The 24,389-nt window shown below is 42.9% G+C and overlaps 1 protein-coding gene across 3 annotated transcripts in view; it reads left to right on the forward strand.

The window, feature by feature from the left end:
- HSF2BP (heat shock transcription factor 2 binding protein) overlaps positions 1-18,359 on the forward strand; it is a 32,081-nt gene extending 13,722 nt beyond the window's left edge. For 2 of the 3 annotated variants that reach the window (XM_063393583.1, XM_063393582.1), the window contains exons 5-8: positions 779-917; positions 2,274-2,391; positions 6,802-6,905; positions 16,737-18,359. In XM_063393583.1, coding sequence (XP_063249653.1) covers positions 779-917; positions 2,274-2,391; positions 6,802-6,905; positions 16,737-16,945 — 570 coding nt within the window. In that variant the 3' untranslated portion in view covers positions 16,946-18,359. Of the gene's footprint in view, positions 1-778; positions 918-2,273; positions 2,392-6,801; positions 6,906-8,962; positions 9,110-16,736 lie in introns of those variants that run through there. The other variant, XM_063393584.1, reaches the window with a different exon arrangement.
- The last annotated feature ends 6,030 nt before the right edge of the window (positions 18,360-24,389 follow it).

The following is a 24,389-nucleotide window of genomic DNA, read 5'->3' on the forward strand; positions in this document are numbered from 1 at the left end:
CTGTCCTTCTCTGTGGACTGTGCACCTCAGGCCAGGCTCTTTGAGCTGCCCTGAGCTTTGGCCAAGGTGGAGCTCCCTCAGCTGAGATACCTCCAGATGGGGCAGGATTGCAGCTGAGGGGAAAGACTTTCCCATAATTACAGCCTGTGCCCCTGCTCGTGTGCTCTGCTGTGGTGATTATTTATTCTCACGTGACATGGTTGACTTCAGTTCAACCTGTGACCCAGGAGAGACCTCCATTTCCTTTTCCAGAGAACTTCTGCATAGCCTGTTAATCTCCATGCTGTAATGAGCAATTAATGAGTCCCATTAGGATCCATTTGAATTCTGCTATTTTTTTCTGGGGATTTCATTGTTTTCTTAGGAATTTCATATTAAGTCTCCAATCTTCAGCTGACTTTGACAAAAGCTACTGCAGTAGGCCAGGTAAATGTGAAACACGTGGGCAACTACTGCAAAACAAAGAGAGAATATTCTCACTTCTGATAATAAGCTTTAATTCTGCTGCTTGATTATTGTGTGCTCAGGAGGTAGACATGCAGTAGTTCAGTTTTATGAATAAATGTAGCATTCAGTAGTTTCCTGTTCTCTTCTAAGGTAATGGTTTCAAATATTAGGGGATTGAGCAGGTCACTCAGTGAATACCTGGTATTTTCTGTTGTTTATTTGAAGTAACTGGATGTTTTAATAATTTGGAAGATTGACCAGTTTCACTGTAGCATCTAATAATTATAGTTGCTGTAGTGTGTGTAATCTTTCTTCTCCCCCATACTTGCAGAGTAAAGCAGTAAAGTTTTTCACAATCACTGCCCAGACCATGGAGAGCTTTGTGAAGTCATTAAGTGAAGACATGAAACAGCAGGACTTGGATTCTGAGGAAAATCAGTTTGTATTGGCTTTGGCAGGGATTGTAACAAGTAAGTTAATGTTGTGTCTCAGAATAGCGTTCCACACCTACTGGGAGAGTGCATCGCCTCAGAAGCTGCAGAAAATACAGCTTTTCAAAGTTAACTTGTCAATGTTGATATCTTGGGTGACTTTCTGGTTTCCTAAAGTTCTAGCAGATTTTGTTAGTGTTACTTCTGTTACAGGCACTTCTGTGCTGCCTGTGACATCGTTAAGGATTAGACAGGTGAGAGGCAGTGAATTCTGAAATTCCCCATTGCATCCCTCAGTGTGGAATGAAACCAGGACCATTGTTCCAGTCTTGTGTGCTCACATCAGCTGGTACACGTTGAGCAATTCACTTTGGGAATCACCAGTGATGCCAGCATCTACAAAATAACAAGTTGCACATGCTGCAAGTAGATCAGCCCCAGCTTAAGGCATGGACTAAGGATTTTGAAAGTGCTTAAAAATTTTATTACTGTCAGATACATTGCACTTTCACTGTATAAGACAGGTAGAAGGTTATTAACCTGACTTCCATACTAAGTGTTGGTTTTTTTAGGGCCAGAAAATAAGTAAAAAGCCACATATGTGTCGTAGAATGACTGTGTTTGGTTTGGGAGGCTGTGAGGCATAAGGCTGATACATCACCTGAATTTCTGTGAAACTAATTGTCAAAATTACACTAAAGACATGATGCAAGATAGACAAAACAGTGGATATTGGTATAAATAAGTAAATCTGGAATAAACAGCTTTTCTGAATGTGGGATCTTTAGCTGTTAGGATGTCAGTAAAGATAAATAATAAAATTATTATGTGATGCATTATGCCACTGTACTGAGTAGGGGGCAGGTATAAGGGAAAATAATAGTGTCAGCTTTAGAACAGTAGCCTTCAGAAATAATTTTGTCTTTTGGTTTGTGCTTGAGTAATGCCGCACTTTCACAGAGGTATGAAAAATCTTTTGAGTAGATGTTCATAAGAGTTTTGGTTGTGTGATGTGCCAGGTATATTGAGTTGAGTGGTTGTAAAACAGTCCTGTTTCTTTAAAGTGGAACATATAAGGATCAGCTTTGTTTCAGTCCCACATTACCTGTGCATGAATGCAGCCTTTTGTTTCACAATTCACTGTGCTGCCATTGGGACACTGGGCATTCTGAATAAATGCTTTGATTACCAATGCAGGATTCTGAAGGAGTTTGACCAGTGTTTGTTGAGTATTTGCTATGTAGGTGAACATAATCTGAAGTTTCTATCACTGCTATAGTTCATTCTTCACAGCTGGCCTATCTTTTCAGTGGTAATTAAAATAATTACCTGATAATTAGCATAAAGTTTTGTTTGAAAGATGCTTTTTTGGAGATGTTGTGTGCTTCCCCACAGACGTGGCTGCGCTGGCGTGTGGCCGTGAGTTCCTGGTGAGTTCCAGTCGGGAATTACTGGACACCATGTTGCATCTCCTGGGAGACATGAAGCCAGGACTCTGTAACAAATTTAAAGTGTATGTTGACTTTTTTTTGCCCCTTTCTAATAAAATGCATTATCTTGCAGTGCAGCTCAAGTGATGACAGCAGTTTTCCCACTCTCCCATTATTCCTTTCCTGGAGAGGAAACGTAATTTTTGGAAGCTCTTTTCCCAGTAGCATTCCTTGCAGATATATTAGGGTTGACTACAAAGCTTTATCCAGGTTTTGTGTCTCTTGGGAAGTCTCTTAAGCACCATAATATTGGAAAGGTGAGCAGGGATGCCCTCTTCTAGCTTGAGAGGGGGTCATGAGTTTGGTGTGAAATAAGGAAGGTGTGAGGTCAGGTTTTACAACAGAGAAGATGTGGGAAATGTGAACTCATTTTTGTTCCCTTCTAAGTGTAAAATGTCACATGTTCTTAGTGAAGAAAGTGAGTTACAGATCTGCTAAGAGCAAAAATTAAATGATTTTAGTCTCTTTAGGAGCCAGACTCACAACACACTTCAGTTGGCAAGAGGCAATGCCTATAAAGTGACCTTGCAATACAGCTTTAAAGGCAAGGCCCTGTTGCACAGCTCAGCTATTGCAAAAGTGCTTTTCAGCTGATGGAGAGATTAAATAAACAATTGTCTTTGCCTTTTTCTCCAAGACCTTACAAGCTGAGGATATATGGCCTCGACTGAACAAATTACTGTGGCTTAACGAGTGACTCATCTGCTGAACTCTGGGCACCGGTCCTGTACACCTGATTCCTTTGTTCATGGAGGTGTTTGAGCCACTGTGGTGGTTTTTTCATAAATACACAAACAATCCATACCCCAGGCAGCTGTCCCAGCTCAGCTGACAAACAGCAGCCCTGTCAGCTACAGTAACCTGGCCACATCCAGGCACACATTCAGGCAGGCTGGATGTGACAGTCTTGAAATCAGGCTCGGTCTTTGCTTTGGAGAGGTTTTATCTTGCCTGAGCTCATCTGTCAGAGAGGGGGATGTCAAGCACTTGCTGACTGACTGGGCCCCTTCCCACAGTCACTGGGAGGAGATGGTGCTGTCAGGTGATTGCTCGTGTGAGGGAGAGCAGATTGCCCTCTGAAGGTGTTTGCCTTTCCCTGTTGGGTGGTGAGGGGAAAGCTGAACAGCCTGTGGTGTAGATAGTGGCTTAATGATTGGAGATCAGTTATTTACTCTGTTTCCCAAGTGTTGGGCTTGAAGGTCGGTGGTAGGGGGTTTTTGATAACATCCCAACTGAAAGAATTATATGAGAATCTCAATTTACAAAAGAAAAGGTAATTTGTGTCTTCATGTGTATAAAAAAAATCAAATCAACCAACCAACCAAAACCAAAAAATGACTCTGAAAAGAGGATCCATACTGTTTCAGAATCTGTAAATGGGATAAAAATAAAAGAAGACTTTGAGAGGAGGAGGGAAGATGTTCCTACACACACACTCTGAATTTCAGGTGGATATGTGCCTATGGGTCCAGATAAACTATTTTTGATCATTTCATACTGCATTAATGTAATTGGATTTGAGGGCCTTTCTTTTGAGTTTATATTTGGGTTGCTTATTATCATACTTCAAAACCTGCCTGCCTTGCAGAAGAATTACCCATGGTGTTGTAAACTTGGCTACCAATACAGCACTGCTGGTAAAATATACATGGAACAACAATCCTGTGAGGAATTCAACAGGGACCAACTTTGTAGGCTAACAAATTCAGGATAGCTTGGATAAGAGGTTCCTCAAGGTGGTTGATAAGTGAGAAATCTTAAGCATATGTTACAATAGCTGGAATGCAGTGATATCCCACAGAACCAACTTTTTTTTTCCCTTAACCACTGGATTAAAAAAAATTGCTGTATTCTGACATTAGAGCAAATGCCAGAAAGGACATTTCTTTGTGGCCTTGTCAGAGAATGAGGGAGCCTGATTTGCTCAAATGTTTTAGTACAAAATCTTTCCCTGTGTTTGTCTTTCATGTCCATAATCAAAAAAAAAGTCTTTTTTTTTTTTTTTTTTTTTTTTTTAATGAGCTCTGTATGTGTCTTGTCACCATTCAAGTCAAAAAACCTGTTACTAACTAACACTAGATTTTTTTTCTTATCCTTTTGGGGAGTTTTACAGTTTCCCAGAAAAGAAGGGTTTGGGAGTTTGGTTGATTTGTTTTTAAAATGTTCTTTGCATGTAAGGTTTTTTAGCTGCTGGCTAACCTTAATCAGCATTTTCATAAGCAGATTTCATAAGCAGATGTGTCAGAAGAACTCCCTTTTCTCCTCCCTTAGGGAACATAAGCCAGGACAAAATGAAAGACAACTCTGAGACAAGGTTATATAGGTTACCATAAATTCTAGAGCAATTTCCAAGTTAGGTGAAGATGGAATCTGGAGTCATCATAAATAGTTTATACATAAATTTATATACATAATCAAACAGATACATTTTTAAAACTACACCACACAGATGAAAATGTCTTCATTATTCTGGAAATGCATTGTATTTCTTGAAACGTCACCATGGTGTTACATAGGAGGACATCAATTTATAATCCAGTCAATCAAAGAAAAAAATTGGCTTTTGATTTTACATACTGTAGTTGTCTTCTGCTTACTTCTGGGGTTTTACAATTATTTTCTAGCTTTTCTTTTCAAAAATATTTTTCATTGCTGTGTGACAGATCATGAGAAACTGTGAGACTAGTTCTACACACAGCAGTATCAAAGTAAGATAATTAAAAGAGGAGTTCTCTTTTCTAGTTCTAGCAATGCTGTGTTCTATTTGGAGGAATATATAAACAAAAAAATTATAAGGAGAACCTGTCACTTGCTCCAAAACTGCTGTGATATCCACTCTAGTCTGTGAGTATTTAATAAATATATCCCAGGCACCAACCTGAGTGCTGAGACTGAAATCTCAGGGGTGTCCTTGCCTTTCTGAAATAGCAGATGTGAAAGACTTCAGGTTTTCTTCTCATTGGTGTAGGGTTTGTTCAATGTTTGTAATTGTTACACAGTCAATAAACATTTACATAATTGTTTGTAGCTATAATTAAATGGTTAAGAATATTCAACTTTGCTTTTGTGGCCGTTGAAAGTAGCTAGTAAAGAGACACATTTAAACATAATAGTACATTTTCTATACTAATCCCATGTATTAACAAGACAAGGAAGGGCTTTAGCTGTGCATTTAGTTCTAGATTTTAAAGAAAGTATTGACAGATACAGTAGCACAAGATGTTAATTAAATTTAGCTTGTCTAAGTAGGAAGATTATGAAATGCATAATTAAGACTCACTTCACACTTTAGAAAAAAACACCAGAAAGTGTTGTTTAGCCAGTAATCATTTGTGTCAGGTGTGCTTCAATAAGCACTTTCACAATTATTATTGCAAAAAATACTTATTGAAATGTGCTGATGCTGGAGGTGAAGGTGGTTGTAAAGGGCCTAGAAATGCTTCTCTGTTGTGCCTAGGTGATTGTGTTTAATTAAATATACTGCTACATATTAATATGCCGCTGCATTGGCTTGTGGGATGTTCCAGCCCTCCAAAAACCTCAGCACTTCCCTGGATCACCACCACCAGTTCCTTTTGTCTGAGTAAAGCAAACAAGTGAAATAAAAATACAAACACAGCAGTGCCTTTTTACGTCATTTTATTTCTAACTGCAAATGTCAAACAGATTAAGGGTGAAAGACATTCTCAAGAAATGTTAACATTGCCATTATAAGATGATGGTTTATTGATCATTTCCATTCTGGCTGATTATAGGGAGTGCTGTGCTCTTTTGTCTTGGGCTTGTTCTGGAAGCCCAGAGCTGCAGGGGAAGGATAAAAAGCAGTGTATGGGCTTTACCAGCTGCAATTTCAGATCCAGAGCACCTCTCCCTTAATAAATCTGCTCTTCCTTCTTTCTCCTCCTTAATAACCGAGGTGATCACACTCAGAGCACATAAATGACAGCTCTTAAAACTCAGTTTATCCTGCAATGGGTCACTGCCTTTTCTGCTTTCTGAAGGTGTCCGAAAGTCTGCTGGTGGCATAGGAGCTTAAGCCATGAGTCCTTGTTTGAGAATTGGATGTGAGGTGTGAAGTCCATGTGGAATTATCATTTCCCTTTTGTTTGGACACGGTGACAATGCAGTGACACACAGGTTTAGCTCAGGCATGAGAGAGAGCAGTAGCCAAGCTGGCTCTAGATCAGAGAACATTCCAGCCCCTCCCTGAGACCTTCTTACTCTTTTCCATGTGTTTGGAATATGTGATTTAGCAGTAGAAACAAAGGTTTGTGCAACATTGCATATACATAATTTGAGATTTATCTCTGTTACCAAAATACAAATTATTAGCACAGGCTTCTGCATTGGTGCATGCTTGGCACAAGTGGCAAGAGCTGCTGAAGCATGCAAAGAAATCAAAGGCCTTCACATCTTCTTTCTTTCAATTCTAGGCTAATGCTGATGTCACTTTACAATGTGAGTATCAACTTGAAAGGCTTGAAGTACATCAGTGAAAATCCAGGTTTTATTCCCCTGCTTTGGTGGCTTTTGAATGGTAAGTTGTTGTAAAAACCTGGTAAACTATGACTGTGTCAGGATTTTGTAGATTTGCAATAGGTGTTGCAAATAACAAGCCAGAAATTTATGTCTGTAACCTGATTAGCTTTTGACAGAATAAAAGTAAACAAAAAGGGCAAATAGCTGGAGGGAGAAGATGTGTATTTCCCACAAAATTTTTGGCACTGTATGCAATATTCCATTAATGTAACATTTAAGGGTGGATTTGAGAATAGGGAATGGAGAAATTTGATGAAGTGATTAAAAAAAAAAGCCACTTGTGTCTTCACATACCAACTTTAAAATAAACCTTGAGGGGAAACTACATATCAGTTCACTGCTATTAACAGAGGAAAATGTACACATTTTGGGGGAAGAAGCCAGGTCTGTAACCTCACTGACCCATTTCAAGAGTGCCTCTTGCTGAAGAGAAGCTTTGTGCTCTAATAGGATTTGGGGCTCCAGGGCTGGAGAACTATTCCCAGCTATGCCTTTGGCCAGTGCAGGGCTCCAAGGACGTCAAGGACTTGTGTTGTCACTGTCAGGTACATGAGTGACATCAAGGCTCTGCTCTTTGGGAGGCTTCAAATCCCTGTGCAGGAGCCAGCAGGGATTGACGTTGCCAGTGTGCGTTGGACTGGGCTGGCAGCTGCGTGCACAGCTCGTGAGGGACAGCAGGGGGACAGAGCTGTGACACTGCCCTGCCTTCCTTGAGATTTATGAGGAGATTTTCTGTGCAGATACGACTGTGGAGGTTAATTATCCCTCTGTGCTGCTAAAACCTTGCTAAAGTACGACTGGTAAATACTTGGAGCAGCTGAAATGTGAGAGATTGCATCTGCTTTTTCCAGACGTGATTTTGAGGCTGAATTTTTGAAAGAGCTTTGGTTAGGGTTGGTAAACTGAAAGCTATTTGTATAGCTCATGGTTCCCTTAACTATTTTACAGAAAATGTAGCTGCTCAAGCTTTTCATCAAATAATTTCCTGCTGTGGAGTGTCACAGGCTCTCTCTTCCAAGGTCTCAGGAAATTAAGTAATCCTTGTAAGGGAAAACACTATTTCTATAGGAGTTTTTAATACATTTTGATAAAAATGGGATCCTCAGAGAATATCAAATACATGGTCTTTTGTTCAGCTGTGCTTTGAAATTTTACATGTCTTAGTCCAGGTTTTCCTTTTAATTTATGTTGGCTAATATATACACGAACTGTTCTAGCAAAAAGTACCAACCCAAAACACCCTCAAAAATCCTGTCTGATTATGAGTTCCCAAATATGCCCTTCCAATTGTTGTGATAAAATAAAAAAGATACTAATTTGATGCAGCCTGTTGTCTGAAAAAGACTCCTAAGTCAAGCAAGAGGATGAAATGGGAAGCATTTATAATTAATTTTCAGCTACTAATGGAAATAAGAAATAGGCTACTCTGCAGTTTTTAACTGCTAGTTGTTTATGGCTGCATTGTAGAAAGAAGGATGATCGTGGCTAATTCCTTGACTTTTTGCTAATAAACTTCTCCAGTTACAGCAAGGGAAGAAGATTCTCAGATAAAGCAGATCTGCAGGTTCAGATTCCTGACTTTGGAGAAAGTCTGCTTACTGTCAAGAGAGAGCTGACTGGTTTGGATATCAGATGGGGGGTCACCTCCAAGCCCCAGTCTTGTTCCCATTATTTTGTGTGAGATCTCCATAGCTTCCCAATATTTAATCTATTCCTAAATGTCTCTACTTGGAAAATTCAGCAGCTTCCTCCCACTCTTGTTCCTCTCCTGTTTCCCTGACCAGCATCTTCAGGTTCTGCTAGCCAAGATTCAGCTCATGAACACCTGCAGCTGCTACAGTATAAGGTCCTGCTTTTTCCATGCAGGAGAGCAGAGCATTTCCCTGTGCTGGCAGAGCATCCTGGACCTGCTGCCTGCCTGCAGGAAGCTTCTTCAAAGCCTGTTTTGATTAAGGCTTATGACATGACTCAGCTTTCCAGTTTTGTGTGCTTTTATCACCATTCCCACTAAGGGAGGCCCTAGAAATCATCCTCTGATTTTTTTTTTATTTTCAGAGAATCATCCTGTTTGCTTTTCCATTGTCATTCTACAAGTGTCCATGACCTCAACCTGTACATCAGGCCCATCTTTCTCCCACTGCTGTGTATGCAGCTGATAAATCCCTCAAATTCCTTCTCTGAGTTCTCAATCTGTGCCCATCCTTGTTCCCTGAAGAGGAATGTCCTTTCCATTAAATGCAGAAACAATTGACTCGATTGTCTTTATTTCCCTTTGTTGTATCTGAAGCAAAGAGGGATTTGATTCAAGTTGTCTCACAGCATTTTTGAAGAGACAGAAGTGTGCCTTGATGTTGAATACACTGATTGGAAGAGAAAGAAGGGAAAAATTCTAATAAAGGTTCCTAATGGAGTAAGAATGTTAACAGCAAACTGTCCTGCTGTCATTGGGAAACTTGGATGGGCTGGTGTGACTTTATGTTCACTAACAAGAATTCTTAATAGTGCTTTCTGCTGGAGGCTCTACTGATCATAGGAGAAAACCAAATGTTTGACACAATTTTTGAAGATAATGCAGGTCTCTGTAGTTTTAACATTTCATGAGGTGGGCTGTCCTTTTCTTCCTTTTTTTCTTCTGCCTTTTCCAAGCTTTCTGGAAGATGGACACCCTTTAATAACCAACACGGATCACTGAATCCTATGTGTAGGTATCAGCTGTGCCTGCCTACACCTTCCCAGCCTGGTGCCAGCATGAAGCACATGAATGATGACTCAGATTTCTGTCTGTGGAGCAGCTTGTGGGATCAATAGAGTTCTCCTCTTGTGGAGCACCATTTGTTAGCAGAGCAGCTGTTCCCATCTTGGACAAAATAGGCAGCTTTAGTTCCCTCCATCAGCTGCTGTCCCTGTGTTGGTGTCCTGGCTGAGGGTTTCACATAACTTTCAGATTTAAAGAAGCCTTGTCCTCAGCCACAGAAAAAGAATATATTATATTGGGTAGAAATCCACCTTTTTTTTTCTGGTGTTTTCCATCTAAAGAAGCAATACGACCTCCACTCTTAACTCCCAAACAAGTGGATTGGAACATTACTCTGCCAAGGATCTCTTGAAGAATGAGAAGTAACAATCAGCTCAGGTATTAATGATAAAGACTAAATTTAATGGTTTTAATTTTTGATCATGCAGAATCTGCCAACAAATGGGTGCTGGAAAAAAAGGAGCTTTCTCTACTTTCTCTGTTTGGCTGAGTTTTTTTGGTTGGTTGGGGTTTTTTTAATATTGTGTGTCTTTGTTTCTTTCCCACTTTCCTTTTCTTTGAATGCAGTTTTAAAAATCTGCCTCTTTGGATAGCTGAGAAAGCCTGGAATTCAGAGACACTTTGTCAGTGACATTTCTTGTCCATACCTGGGAAATTGCTCCAGGTGCTTCATTAAACAGAACACAAAAAGAGACACAGGATTAATTTTAGATCTTGCCCTTCAGTTTCTTCCACTACAGTTCCATGTGGAAATCCAACCTTGTTTATCCAGATTCTTTGCAAATGATGGTCTCTATTAGAAATGCTTGTATAAAGCACATTCTCACGTTGCTGCCTGCACCCTCAATATTTGCTTTTCATGACTAACTCTGAAGGTTTCTAATGCCTTGCTCCTCTGTCTGAATTCATTATGGCTGTGAGAGCTTTTGAAATTTCAGGTTATTTGCATGGCAGCATGTTACTTGAAAAACACCTGGACAAACAGAACTGTCATATTTATAAACTGATGTCTGTATTAAAATAAATTTTGGTTCTTCAATCAAAATCAGTCTTTCAAGTGCTCAACAATTTCATCATCTTCTCATAGAACCATAGAATATGCTGAGTTGAAAGGGACCCATCAGGATCACAGAGTCCAACTTCTGACCCCACAAAACATCTCAAGAATCCCATCATGGGCATGAGAATATTGTCCAAATGCTCCTTGAACTCTGGCAGGCCAGGGGTTGTGACAACTTCCCTGTGGAGCTTATTCTAGTGCCCAGCCACCCTCTGGCTGCAAAACCTTCTGATATCCAGCCTAAACCTCCTGACTCATCCCCATGCTGTTCTTCAGATGATTAAATTAATCTTAAGGAGAGGATTGCCCTTTAAGATCACATCCAGTTGGGTAATTGCAGGGATGTCAGCTGTGACGCAGAGTTCCCTGAGCCTCAGTTATCTGGGAGGCTGGAAAGAGTGGCCAGGGCAAGTCTCACGGAATGTTTGCCCTTTTCCATACTCAGCTGCCTGCCCCAGTGGAGCTCCAGGCTGTCCTTGCCATCTGAGCAGGAGCTTCTTGACAAGGTTCTTGCCCTGCCTAACGACTCATGCAAATTGATGTTCTGTGAGGAGCAGAGTTACCCACCAGCCACAGAGCTCTGTGCAAACTCCTGTTCACTCTCATCCCCTGAGCAGAGGCCAGGCAAACTGGGACTGAATTGCTGCTTCAGTTTGGATCCTGGGAGTCTCTCTCAAGGATTTCCCTGCTAAAAGCATGACAAACGTGTCTGTGGGAGAGTGGGGAATTCTCCTTAGCTGAACTCCATGTGGGAGCAGCCACCAAGGCAGGGAGGAGACTGACAGAAAGCCAACTGTAACACAGGAGCTGGGGCAAAAAATTTGCAGAGAGAAGGTGCATTTGTGTCTGTAAGAATTGCAGCAGCAAAGCTTGGTCTTTTTTTCTGCTTGGATGTTCTCCCTGCTCCTTCCCCTCAGAGCATCTTTACCACAATATTTCTTGTCTCCTCAGACTTATCAACAGTATAGAAACCTCTGGAAAACTCTGCTGCTGCAGATGCTGCCTCAGCCCTGCCAGCAATGCAAAGAGATCTTGCACGGGGGAAGCCGTGGCCATGGCTGTCTCTGTTGGATATGCTGTGAACACAGAGAGTCTCACAGGCTCCTTACAAGGAAAGGCTGAGAGGGAGATCACTCCTTGCTGCTGGAATCAGACAGGAATTGAATTGAATAATATCTACAGCAGTGGTGGGGAGCTTTTTGAAATTGTGAAGTCACAGAATGGTTTAAATTGGAGGGGATCTTAAAGAGCATCTCGTTCCAACCCCCTGGTGTGGCAGGGACATACTTCCACTAGACCAAGTTGCTCAGAAGATAGTTGGACTCCATCCAACCTGAATTTAAACACTTCCAGGGATGAGGTATCCACAGCTTGTCTGGCCAGCCTGTGCCAGAGCCTTATCACACACATAGTGAGGAATTTCTTGCCAATATTTAATCTAACCTTGCCCTCTTCCAGTTTAAAGCCATTGCCCCTTGTCCTGTCACTACATTCCCTTGTACAGAGTCCCTCTGCAGCTCTCTTGGAGCTCCTTTAGGCCCTGGAAGAGGCTCTAAGGCTCTAACTTCATAGAGACCTTCTCTTCTCCAGGCTGAGCAGCCCCAGCTCTCTCAGCCTGTCTCCACAGCAGAGGTGCCCCAGCCCTCTGATCATCCTTACATTCCTCCTCCGGACTCACTCCAGCAGATCCATGTCTTTCTTATATTGTGTTCTGGAGGCAGCTCTGCAGGTGGGGTCTCACCTGGGCAGGGTAGAGGGGCAGAATCCCCCCTCCCCTGCTGCCCATGGTGCTTTGGATGCAGCCTGGGACACCTTTGGCTTTCTGGGCAGTCAGGGCACACGGCCAGCTCATATCCAGCCTCAGTCCTTCTCCTCAGGGCTGCTCTCAGTCCCCCAGCCTGTACTTGGAATTGCCCCGACCCCTGTGCAGGACCTTGCACTTGGCCTTGTGAACTCGTGTGCTCTTGCACACAGGCAGAGCTGTAAACTGGCAATAAATCCTGCTCTCAGGTGGCCGGGGGATGGCGTGGCCACGTGTGACTCGAGTTCACACAACTCGAGCCAACTGTGGATCAGCTGCTCAGCACTGATGTCACGCAATTACTTCAGTGCTGCTGTAGGGGACAGTTCATCTGAGAGCCTGGTGCTAATGACAGATGTGACTAAAATCCCTCCACGTTATCGGCTGCCTTTTGTCAGTGACTGAAAGCCCAGTGACATCAAACTGAGCTGGCAGCTTTGCAGGACGTCAGCAAACTCCTGCAGTTTCAACACCTTGCTAAAATTACATCAGCACCTTATGATGGTGGCAGGTCTGTGCTACGCCTGTGAGCCCGGCTGAGGCAAGCAGCTTGATTTCTCCCCCTCTTCTCCAGAAATAATGGTGATAGTTTTGAAATTGTAGTTGGAGATGTGTGTGCTGGTGGTTGGGAGGATGTGATGCACTGATTTGATTACGGCTAAAGGATTTTTTTGATCTTGTACAAACAAAATGTTACTCAGCTAGTGTAGAAATGACTAAATGTGGAAGCTGTTGACATAAATATAATGCTGAATAATGAAGATTCCTTACATTTCTCTGAGTGCTTTGTAGACAGGCTTTTTAGAAAACGTCCCTAATGATATTGGAGACAAGAGAAAGATTTCTCTGGTATTTTTTTTAAATCCTCTTAGGAAACACGATTATCCTCAATAAGTAGAATTCTCAAAACCACATGTAATCCTCAGGGAGTGTATTTTAAGGCATATGTATTTATTTAACTCAGAACATCTCAGAATACATTCAAAACAATGGCGATCTGAGGTTAAATGTCTATTAAGTCATCTTCTGGTGCAGGATCATTTCCTTCCTTTGCTGGATGCCCACGTGCCTGATCTGTTCTTCATTTGAGTGGCTCAAGCTGTTGAGCTTCCCTGGCTGCTGCTGGAGATTCTTCCTAGAACCTCTCTGCTCTTACTGGAAAACATTCTTGTTCATCAAGCTGGAAATAATTTCCTGATCTCCTACAGATCCTCATTTTCTTGGCTCCCCTGCTAAGGCTTCTCCCCTGATCGATTCCTTAATTTCTACAGCCTTTAAACACTTGCAGATAATACTAATATTGATTCCTGTAACAGTATTAGTAACAAAGCTGTTTTCATCTTACATATATGAAGCTTCCCAGCAGTACTGCAAGCCATTAAAAGTATTAGTGGCTTTATTTTGTGGAGGAATAATGTCACACAGAGGAAGATTGTAAATGAACTACATAGATTTCACTCCAAGAAGCTTATTTCTTCTTACCTATTTGGGCTGTAGTTTGTGGCTGCTATTTCTTTTGAATAAATGTAGAATAATACTAAGAACAGAAAAAGGGAGAGGTGATCTGTGCAGAGTTTGAACAATACAGTAGGCAAAAAAATAGGCATTAAAAAATACACAGTGTGGAAGGCATGGAGGCAAAAAAATGAATTCAAGAGAGGATAAATTCAACACTTGTAGTCATATTTTGATTAGGACAGAATAAGTCTGAAAACCAAAACTTGTACCCAAGTTTTTTTTCAAAAGCATTCAGTGAAGTGTTGCTGGCCAGGAAATTGGATATGAAGTCTTGCTGTCTGTGGGGCTGAGCTGCAGCATTTCCCAAGAGTTCTGACTGCTCATCACTCAGAAAGTTGCACCTGCAGGTCCTGCTGGAGATGATAATGGAAAGAGACTCCTTGGAGGGTGTCAGCAATAAGAGAGGCTGTGCCACGGGTGTGCTGCACTAATCACAGGGCTTTTGATTTGACATGTTTAAAATTGTCCAGCAGCCCAACAGCTAGGATTCTCGTTGCACAGAAAAGGAGAAAATGCATGTTATTTTTTGGGTTTGGACAATACCTGCATCCTCAGATTGTACTCCACTCTGCTGGTTGTCCAGGATAAAGTAGAACTCCTTTCTTAAGAGGTTAACACTTGACTATTTCCATTTATGATGAAAAATAGAGAAGAGAGAGTGCCTGGCTTTTGGGTGTAGATGAGATGTCACAATCTTTAATATTGTTCTTCAGCCTTGTGCTATTGGGGAATTACTTAAAAAAACCTCATCTCAGCAGTGAGTTTCATGCTGAAATCCAGAGTCTTCTTCAGGGCCCATCACCCCCCAGGTGCTTTCAACCCCTATGCTTTAATGAATAATTCTCCTCAGTCCTTTTTCAGGTCACCAGTGTTATGTGTGAAATAAGCCAGGAAAGGAAAGAACTTGCCTCAGCCCCACCAAATACCTCCTCCAAACTCAGTGCACTCTGGTTCATCACTGCACTGGTTTTATGTTCCTTCAGTGAGATTTTGGTCTCTCTGGTGATTTTGTGCTCAAAGTGATCTGAATTAATTTTCTCAACCTTTCTGCACAACCCTTTATCAAAAGCTTGCTGAAGACTAGGTATGCTAATGAAAAACACATTAAAAATGCATGGCACGTGGGACAAATAACTGCTTCAGCTATAAAAATATATTAGATGTTTTCATTTGGAATATGCAGAATAGGGAAGTCTTTCTACCACATGCTTTTGATAAAGCTGTAAACCACTAAATGCAAATGGACCATTGCAAATGATTAAAATGTAACGCTCCTAATGTTTCAGTAATTAAAAATGCATCCTGTGTTCTTAGCAGTGGAGTTATTACATGTCTTCCTGGCTTAAGTCAGTCAAAGGTCTTTGCTGCATTTCCCTGGCACATTCCTGAGCAGCAGTGCTTCAATACCCATTTCAATTTCAGTGTGCAGACTGAATTAAACTCTTGGAAGGTTGATACGTGGTTGCTAGAAAGTTACAAAGATTAATATTTTACTGGGCTTTGAGGAAATCCTCAAAGCCTCATATAAAAAGAAATTAAAGAAAGGCCTGATGATTTATTGCAGATTTGATTTGTTAGTCTGTTTGTTTTTTAAGGTTGGATAATAATGAGATACAGTTTTTTCTGCTGTTAAATTGGATTGCATCCAACAGTACATCCCAGGTACTGACTGGATGCAGGGGGATTTGGACAACTGAAGAATAGAACCAATATGATTTCTGTAGAAGCTGTTTATTGTTTACAATACAATCCCAGTTATAGATTGTAAAATCTGCACCCCACGTGGGCACACACTCCTGGTTGGCCAAGTCTCTGGTTTGAGAGGCAGTTCATCTCTTTCAGGTCACCCAATTGGTCAAGTGTCCATTCTCAGGCTGCACCTCCTGTATCTAGGATTTACATTCTTTGTAGACAGTTTCTCAGGCTCTTCGTTCTTATTTTCATCCTGTTGTTTTCCCAGTAACCTTGATGAATTCCTGACAGCTCTGGAAAACAAGACTGCAGGTGTCTTGTTATCTACAACGATTTTGGCTGGTACACAGAACAGCCTAAGTTGTGCAAATGCATTGCTACAACTGGATAAATTCAGGTTGATAAATTCCCTGCTTTACAGCACTTTCAACATCTGAAAAACAAGAGAAAGGTTCCTGATTCTCTCTCCCTTGCTAACACTGGGCAGAAGCTGCTGAGGGAGGACAAAAATTGCTTTTCAGGTATCACCGCGGGGCCTGACAGTAAGAGAGGGACTCCAGAGACATTTTCTGAGTTGCGGAGCAGATCAGGGCCGGAAGCAGGAAGCCTGAAGTTTATTTACAAAGTCACTTATTATACATTTCCTATAATGTCCATCGATTGGGGAATGAAATCCCCACCTTCCAATCCACACTGTTCAAGCTAACTATCAATCACCTTTCTCCTCCCAACCAGAAATATGTAAACAATGAAAGACAGTTAGCAAAACATGGCCAGTGTTTACATTCACGAACGTGGGAGAAACTGCACATTCCTCTTTCAATATGAGCTCTTGACACACAGGAAAAACCTCATGGCAACATTCAGGTACCTCCTAGAGCCAGCCAGCCAGCGGCAAGCAGCCCCTTGTGGAATTCCCCCACTCCCGTTGTTCCGTGTCTGCCTGGTGCCCGCTCTCAGGCTGCCTTCTAACGAGCCCTTGGCTGTTTTCTCCCCTGTTCAGACCCGGACACGGAGGTGTGCCTGCACGCCCTGCGCCTGCTGCAGTCGGTGCTGCTGGAGCCGGAGGTGCTGGCCCGGGCGGGCGCCGAGGTGCGCGAGACGCTGCCCCTGCAGCGCATCGCGGCGCTGGCGCAGAGCCGCAACGCCGAGCTGCAGGCGCTCGCCAAGGAGCTCCTCGAGGACCTCAGAGTGTTTGAGGGAGAGGCGTAGAGGAGCTCCACGACACGAAATCCTTATGTCTTCTCCTGTATTTTTATGCTGCATGAGTTGTTGGAGATGGGCTTGACTGAAAAAAACCCCTCTGCCTGAGTTCTTGGCAAAATCCTTTCCAGGCATTCGAATGAACCCAACCAAAACCCTACTTGAGAAAACCTGTTGGGTTTTAGATGCCAAATTAACACCTTGGGTGATCTGGTAGAGATGGGACAGGCTTGATTTCTTTGAGCGCAGTGATAATGGGTTTCCAAAATGGTGTGTGGCTATGTTGTGTATTTGCTGTCTAGATGGGGTAAAAATATTCTCATTCCTTGATAACAGTTCACTGCAGTGGTAAATAATCCTTTTAGTCCATCCTCAAGAATTACTGTACTGTGAGGAAAGCTCTGTTGCTTTTCATAACTCTTCTGTGTCGGAATGCACCCCAAGTTCCAGTTTTATTGTTGTTTTTTCTCACCTCCCTCTTTCTATTGTAATAAAAGAAAACTGAAATTCTGTAGCATGTAATGGATTCTGCTTTCAAAATTTGTATTCAGATTCACTCTTAACTGCAAGTCAAGCTGGTCTGTGGCTGCCAGGCATGCTCGAAACTGGGCTATTGTTTTTAGAAAAGCCCTGAGAAGGGAGATAAATTGCAGTTGTCTGTGGTATCCAGTTGTGTGCTGAAGAGGCTAAAATGAGCTGCAGCTCTGTTGTGAGCAGCATCACATGCCCTCCCAACTCTGGGGTTTGTTGGAGCTCTGGAGTACAGCTTGCTTACCTCAGGGGTAAATACAAGCACTTGGTGCTGGATATTGATAGAATTTATAATGGTTTTAGAAAATGATAACATTCATTTCTGTGATGTCAGAAACAGAACCAGTTAAGTGAGGCTACTCAAGGGAACGGAAAATGAGAAGTGCAATGCTGTGGTAGCACCTTTTTCCATACTAAAGTTATTGCATCTCATCTGTGAAGCCAGTGTGTTAACAAAATACAATGTGGACTTCAAATTACAGAAAACACAAAGTAAACTTCATAGGATTTAAATATTATGATTGGCAGACAGCTTTAGAGGGAGACCACTGTAAAATCTGTAAGTTAAGGTATAGGGCATCTCCCTTTAGGCTGCTTGCAGAATGATGGATGTTGAGTTAGAAATGTAATAAATCAGCTTGAAATTACTTGGCTCAGATGCTGGAGATGGTAACAGTCTGGTTTGGGGCTGTAAAATAAAGATTAAGATGGAGATCTCACATACACAGGTGGGTTGCACAGGGTTCTGCCATGTCTGATTCAGCACTACATTGAACTTGCCAAGTGCAGATTTGTGGAAGGCTTTAAATCTTCTGTAAAGTGTGCTTTCTTTGGATTTGTTTTCTTATCTTGCTATCCTAGTTAATCCTCCTAGAGTTTAATCCTAAAGGGATCAAAATGATAATTGGTAGTTTCCTGGAATATCAACTCATGAAAGTGTTTAAGAAACACTGAAGGGCATCATCCACTTTGCATTGAATTATCTGCTCACAAAGATCCTTCATCAAACTTTGGAAGCCAGTAAATAAAAAAAGAAAAAAGTCGTTCTATGAGCAGAAAAGCTGATGGAGCCTCAATGTGGAATTGAGATATTTCATGAAAATTTCCCTGCCCTTCCCAACCTGAAACCAAGATCTTCCAAGGGTCAGTGTGGTGTGCACAAGCTGGAGGTGACACAGGTGCCCATGCCCAGGTCAGTAAACTGAGGGGTTGGGCCAAACTCAACCTTGTGAGAGGGACTGGCAGTGCATCTGCACCTCATTTCCATGTAAAATCAGGAGACAAAGCAATCAGGACTGTTCATCTTAATTGTGTGTCCACTGGCATGGTCAGCCAGTCTCAAATGCTGGTTTGAGATACAGTTTTCCCCAGCAGGCTGCTCAGATCTGATGGTAAGTTCTTTTAGTGTCTCCCAGATGACTTTATTTTCAGGTGTACCTTGCCAGGCCTCTTTCTTCAGAGCCAATTCAACAATGACCCACCAGCCTCGAGAAAGTCTTTTTCCTGTAGAAAGTGTTTTATTTTGCAAGGCTGAAGAATAAGAAAAAGTCACCTCATCTGTGGAATGCTGTCACTGTTTGCCACGCTGAAATGACCACATGGACACTTGGAAATTTGGAGAAATCAGAGCAGGGGCAGAAAGCCCTCATTTGTTTATTTCATCCCATTATATACTTTTAGAAAGGTGACCACAGATTGGAGGGTGGAATTCCCACCTCTCAACCACATTGGTCAAACAGACTGTCAAGCAACACTCTCATCAAGAAGAATGTAAAACAATGACAGGGTTTACAAAAAGCAATCTCTTGTTTACGTGAACAGAGCGTGAGAAGTGAAAACTTATACTTTAATATGAACGCTCAGAAAACTAGCAAAACTCATGGTGACAGAATGCAGTGTATATTTAAAAATACTAGAGGAAAAGTATCAGAAGCATCAGAGAAGAACCTGTGTCAAACAGTTCTCTAGGAAAATCTGTGTGTTTTGCCTAAGCTTGCTTTTTCTAGGTGTTCACAATTAATTGAGTTTATGGAAAATAAAAATACAGCATTTAGGAAAACTTATCATAGGGAAGCAAATTCATAATGCTTTTTTGGCTGGAAAAAAAAGGTGTCACTGGAGTCAAATGATGCTGAAACAAGGTGAGTGGATAAACGCTGGGGATATGCCTGACCCTTTAACATTCCAGAGTTTTTGAAATGCTCAAGGTGTCTCATGCTTAAATCTTTACTGAAATGAAATGGACAATAGTAGTTGTAGATTGCACGATGAGCTGTTAGATCATTCTGCTGTTTTTCAGGTTCCTGCCTTCCCTAATCCCCCCTTTGCTGGAGCCAGGGACCAGCCCCTCCTGCTCCTGCACAGGTCTAGGGCTGTGTTCAGTTAGTTGAGCCTTTTCACTGTGGAGTGAAGCCTGCAGCTTTCCCCAAACGAGTTTGTTACACCCTGTGCATACTCTTGGACATGTCATGGTGGGATTTTCCCAGACCTTGGCATCTGTCATAAACTATTGATCTGTTCTCCCCCACTAACAGCATCAATGCCTTCTTTGCTGTTCCTGTTTCCATCCTAAAACAGGAGGGAATCTCATTCCATTGGCAGTAGAGGAAGCAGCAGGGACTTGTTGAGATGAGATGCCAGCTATTTAGATGGCTAAAATTAGGTGAGGTGAATCCTAACCTTTGGTGTTTATTTTGCAATAACAGATAAGAACAAGTTTTCAGTTTGCCCTACTGTTTGCAGACAGCATTTTATAATCTTGTGTGTTGATAAGCTTGAGAGATCCCTGTTGGAAGAGTGTCTGAAGGCCTAATTTGTCTTCACGTGGTTAGTGCTGGATATTAGGCTGTTAAGTGACTGTGGATCTTTGAGTCTCCCTTTCTCCTAAAAGACATCTTTTTTTGACAGGTTGTGAATAAAAGAAAGTCCCTGAATAGTAGACTCTGAAAACTCACTCTTTTTATGAAATCTGAGTCTCTTTATGTATGAAGTTGAACAATGGGTGGCACACATGACACAAGGGGCTGCTGCAATTAAAAGACTGGTCAACATATACATTGTAAATCTCAGCTTATATTTTGCTTCAGATTTGTTTAATTCTGAAACTCAGGACCATGTGAGGGAAACCTCTTTGGTTTAAAATCAAGAGTTCAGCCTGGACTGTAAAAAACACTGGCTTTGGAGTGTCACCTTTTTTGGATCCTTTTGAAAAATTTGGATTCTTCTGTGTAGTAATTGATTAACTGAAGTACTTAATTGATTAACTGCATTACTTGATTAACTGGATTGCTAGCTTACAGGAGTAAAGGGGGTTCACACAGTCAAAGCACGAGTTTCAGTAGCTGTGTTCAAAGTCCAGAGTTATCCAGCTTTGCCATTTCCTCTGTTGCACAATCACAGAGTTCCAGTGGAGGAGAAAACGTGACTTTGGTGTTGCTTTGAGATTATCAATTACTCCAGTCTTAAACCCATATAACTGAAAGTAAAGTTTGCCTCTTAGGCTAAGCTGTCTCAGAAGATGAAAAATCTATTTTAACAACTTGTAGAAGAAAGCTCACAGTATCAGCTGCACAATTAAAAGTGAACTCGGCTCCTTTCAGTCTGTATGCACCATACAGAGCCCTGGAATGATGCTCTGTTTGCTGATGCACCAGGGAAATACTGGTTGATGCTGATGGTAAATTAGATGCAAAGGAAAAATAAATGAGGACCCCCTAAATTTACTTCCTGCAGCTGAAGAAGTTTAGCTGTGTAATGTACTGCCCCACCAGTTCTTAGTCTGGTATCTCATGCTCGACCATGATCTGGCTGGAAAGAAGCTGGCAAACCTCAGTAGAAGAAATCAAACTGGTGGCTCTGCACGCTGTGCTGAGGGACAGGCATGGCAGCAAGAGGGGCCTGGCACCTCTGAAGGGCACTGTGAGAGCTTGGGTAGGAAGAACCAGCTGTGCTGAGGGGAGGTGGTGTTTGGTTGTGTGAGGACACTGGCCCATTCCCAGCACTCACGAGAAGGGCAGTGAACTGGAGTTCAAGGAACATCATCCTGATATGGTTGCTGAAGAGAGGGAAGGAGGTGCCTTGTAAGGAAGAACTGGTGGAAGGATGGAAGATGTGACAATTCGGTCTCGTGGCCACAATTGAACTTTCAGATGATTCAATTTCAGCTGGTTGCACCAGTCATTTAGCTGCTCCTTTGAGTTATCATTTGCACTTGCGATATGTGCTGATTAGCACAAATTGGCTTTCAGAATTGATAATATTTTACAAGTCTTGCAAATATTGTATGATTCATCTCCTCTAACGCCTCCAGTCCTGCAAGGATGCGAGAGGTGAGGAGAAAGGAGTTTTCCTGGGGAATAAGGAACCTCTTCTTTTCTCTGTTATCCCTGCCCAGTGCCTATACTGCAAGTTATGAGCTATGCAAAGCATGGCTGCCCCTTCATTTCTCTTCATAGCATTTCACTTGCAGCTGCATCTGGCTGTGTTTGTGTTGCTTGGAATCTTCCTGGTTTCTAAGCATGAACTTTTGCAATTGCTGGTGACTGCCTGAATATTTGAGTTCCAAGTTACAGCTGATAAAAAGTCATTAGCGAGCTCTCAAGGCCGTGGAGATTTAAACTTCTCCAGTGCTTTATGATGACCTTTACAACCTATAACTTGCTCAGTCGGAAACCTTGAAAAGACTTTGACCAAATTATAGTTGCACATGTCATTTTATGGGAACTGTAATTCTTACTGTGGGCGTGACTGCAGCGAGAGCACTTGAAATGCCAGGTCCTTCCAAATGCACGTGTTTGTGCTGCTGGGCTGCAGGTGGGAGAGGCAGCATCCACCGAGGGCAAGGCTGGCTTGGGCAGGGGTTGTGTGACCTGGGGTGGACAGAGAAGATCAGCTCTGAGCTGCCTAAGTGGCTTTTGTGCCACCTGAGTCTTGCTTTGAAGCTGTATGAAAAGTTTGAACTTTGAGTCTTGCTTTGAGGCAGGGGATTGGCTTGGGTGTTAGGAGAGCAGGTGAGCTGCTTGAAGCTCTCTGCAGAGATAAATCCTTGCTTCTGTAGCTGTGTCACCACCAGGGTCAAATAAAGTGCAGCACTCACCCTGTACTAGCACAAAATAGAAAATGGAGAATGTAGGGGAAAAGAGCCCAGTTCTTGGATCTGCACATCTTCCTCCTGAGCAGGATCTGTGGTGTCCAGAATCAATTTCATAGAATCCCAAATGGCATGGGTTTGAAGGGACCATAAAGATCATCTCATTCCAGCCATTCCAGTGGGAAACCTCCCCTCAGACTAGGTTGCTCAAGGTCTTATTCAACCTGGCCTTGAATACTGCCAGGGATGGGGCTTCCCCAGCCTCACAATAAAGAATTTCTTCTTAATATCTAACCTAAATCTCCTCTCTTTCAATTTGTACCCATCCCCTCTTGTCCTGTCACTACAGTTTCTGACAAAGAGACCCTCTCCAGCTTCTCCCTTGTCAGACTGGTCCCTGCTGCCTGAGAGGGGGCTGGGAGTGATCATCACCGGGGAGTGAAGTCTCTGAGGCTGCTGGAGCAGGGCTGGGAGCCTGGAGAAGAGCCTGGAGCTTCAGCAGTGCTCCAGGCTCTTCTCCCAGCAGTGGGACAAGACACTCAGGCTGGGGGGCACTGGAATGCACAGTCCTGAGCTGCCTGACTCCAGAGAGGTGACCAAAATCACCAGGGCCTTGTGCCACCAAATGGTGCTGGCATTTTGTGGGATGCCTTTTCCAAGGAGCAAACCTGGACGAAGGACAGGGTGCCAATCTGAAGGGCAGCCAGCCACTGAAAACCCAAGCTCAGGCTCTCCTGCTGGCCTCCCCATGGGACCCTGGAGGTGTGTGGGCAGAGCTGCTCACAGGGAAAATGGGATTTCTGTGGGATCTGTAACACATAATGGACCCACAGCGTGGGTGGGCAGGTGGTTACCTCTGCTTCACATGTGCATATTCTCCGTAGGGCTTGCAAGCTCCCCAGCAGGCACACACAGAAACTCGTGCTCTCATCACTGTGTTCTGCACACCACAGCCTGGCTGGGTGCAGCTGCATTTTGGAAAATGCACTGGGTGCATCATCCCGAGGCTGACACAGAGCTCTCCATGCACTCAGAAATGCGTGAGCAGCAAGAAGCTCTGCAAGAAGCCCCTGCTCTCCCCAAACATCCTCTCTCCTGTTAATATTGCAGTAGCTGTTTTTTCCTAGGGATGTTCACGAGCATCCTCACTGCCCTGGCATGGCAGGAGCGTGATCTCCTGGAGACAGGAGCAGCTGAGTCACCCTCATTCCAGTAAGGAAGCCCCTCCAGGAAACCTCTCTAGCAATGATCCTGTGGAGCCCTGCTCAGCTCCAGCAATGCTGACAGAGTGTAACACTGCCCCGGAAACCTTCTGAGACTGCTTGTCAGGCACAGCCAGCGGCTGCAGTGCCCAGGCAGCTCAGCCAGCAGCAGACAGATCCCGGGTAAGGCAGCCAAGGGAAAGGAGGTGCCCTCTTGGCTGTAAATGGCAAGGGACCAAACGGTGCTGGAGTCATTTCGTGAGCGCCGATGGCAATCTGGAGCACAGGCAGAAAGAAAAGGATGGCCTCTGGGGATCCTGAAGTCAGCTGGAAAGCTGTGCTGCTAAAAACAATAGTGCTGCTGTCAGTGGCAGAGGGAGAGGCGAGGTTTCAAGGGCAGATTACAAGCATGAGAGCACAGCGACACTGATGAGGGAGCTGCCACAGAGCCGTGCACGGAGCCTCTGCTGAAAGCGTTTGGTCTCCCACAAGCTTTTGTCCCCGCAATGATACACATTTCTCAGGACTGAGAGAGGGAGAGAGTGCATTTGCCATTAATTTTTAATTATAATGGAGTGCTCTGTAGTGATAGGGAGCTTCTACTGCACAAGCTGTCTGCGTCAGGGGTTGA

This window comes from Prinia subflava, chromosome 3, assembly GCF_021018805.1.
Source record: "Prinia subflava isolate CZ2003 ecotype Zambia chromosome 3, Cam_Psub_1.2, whole genome shotgun sequence".
In the NCBI taxonomy this organism is placed as follows: Eukaryota; Metazoa; Chordata; class Aves; order Passeriformes; family Cisticolidae; genus Prinia; species Prinia subflava.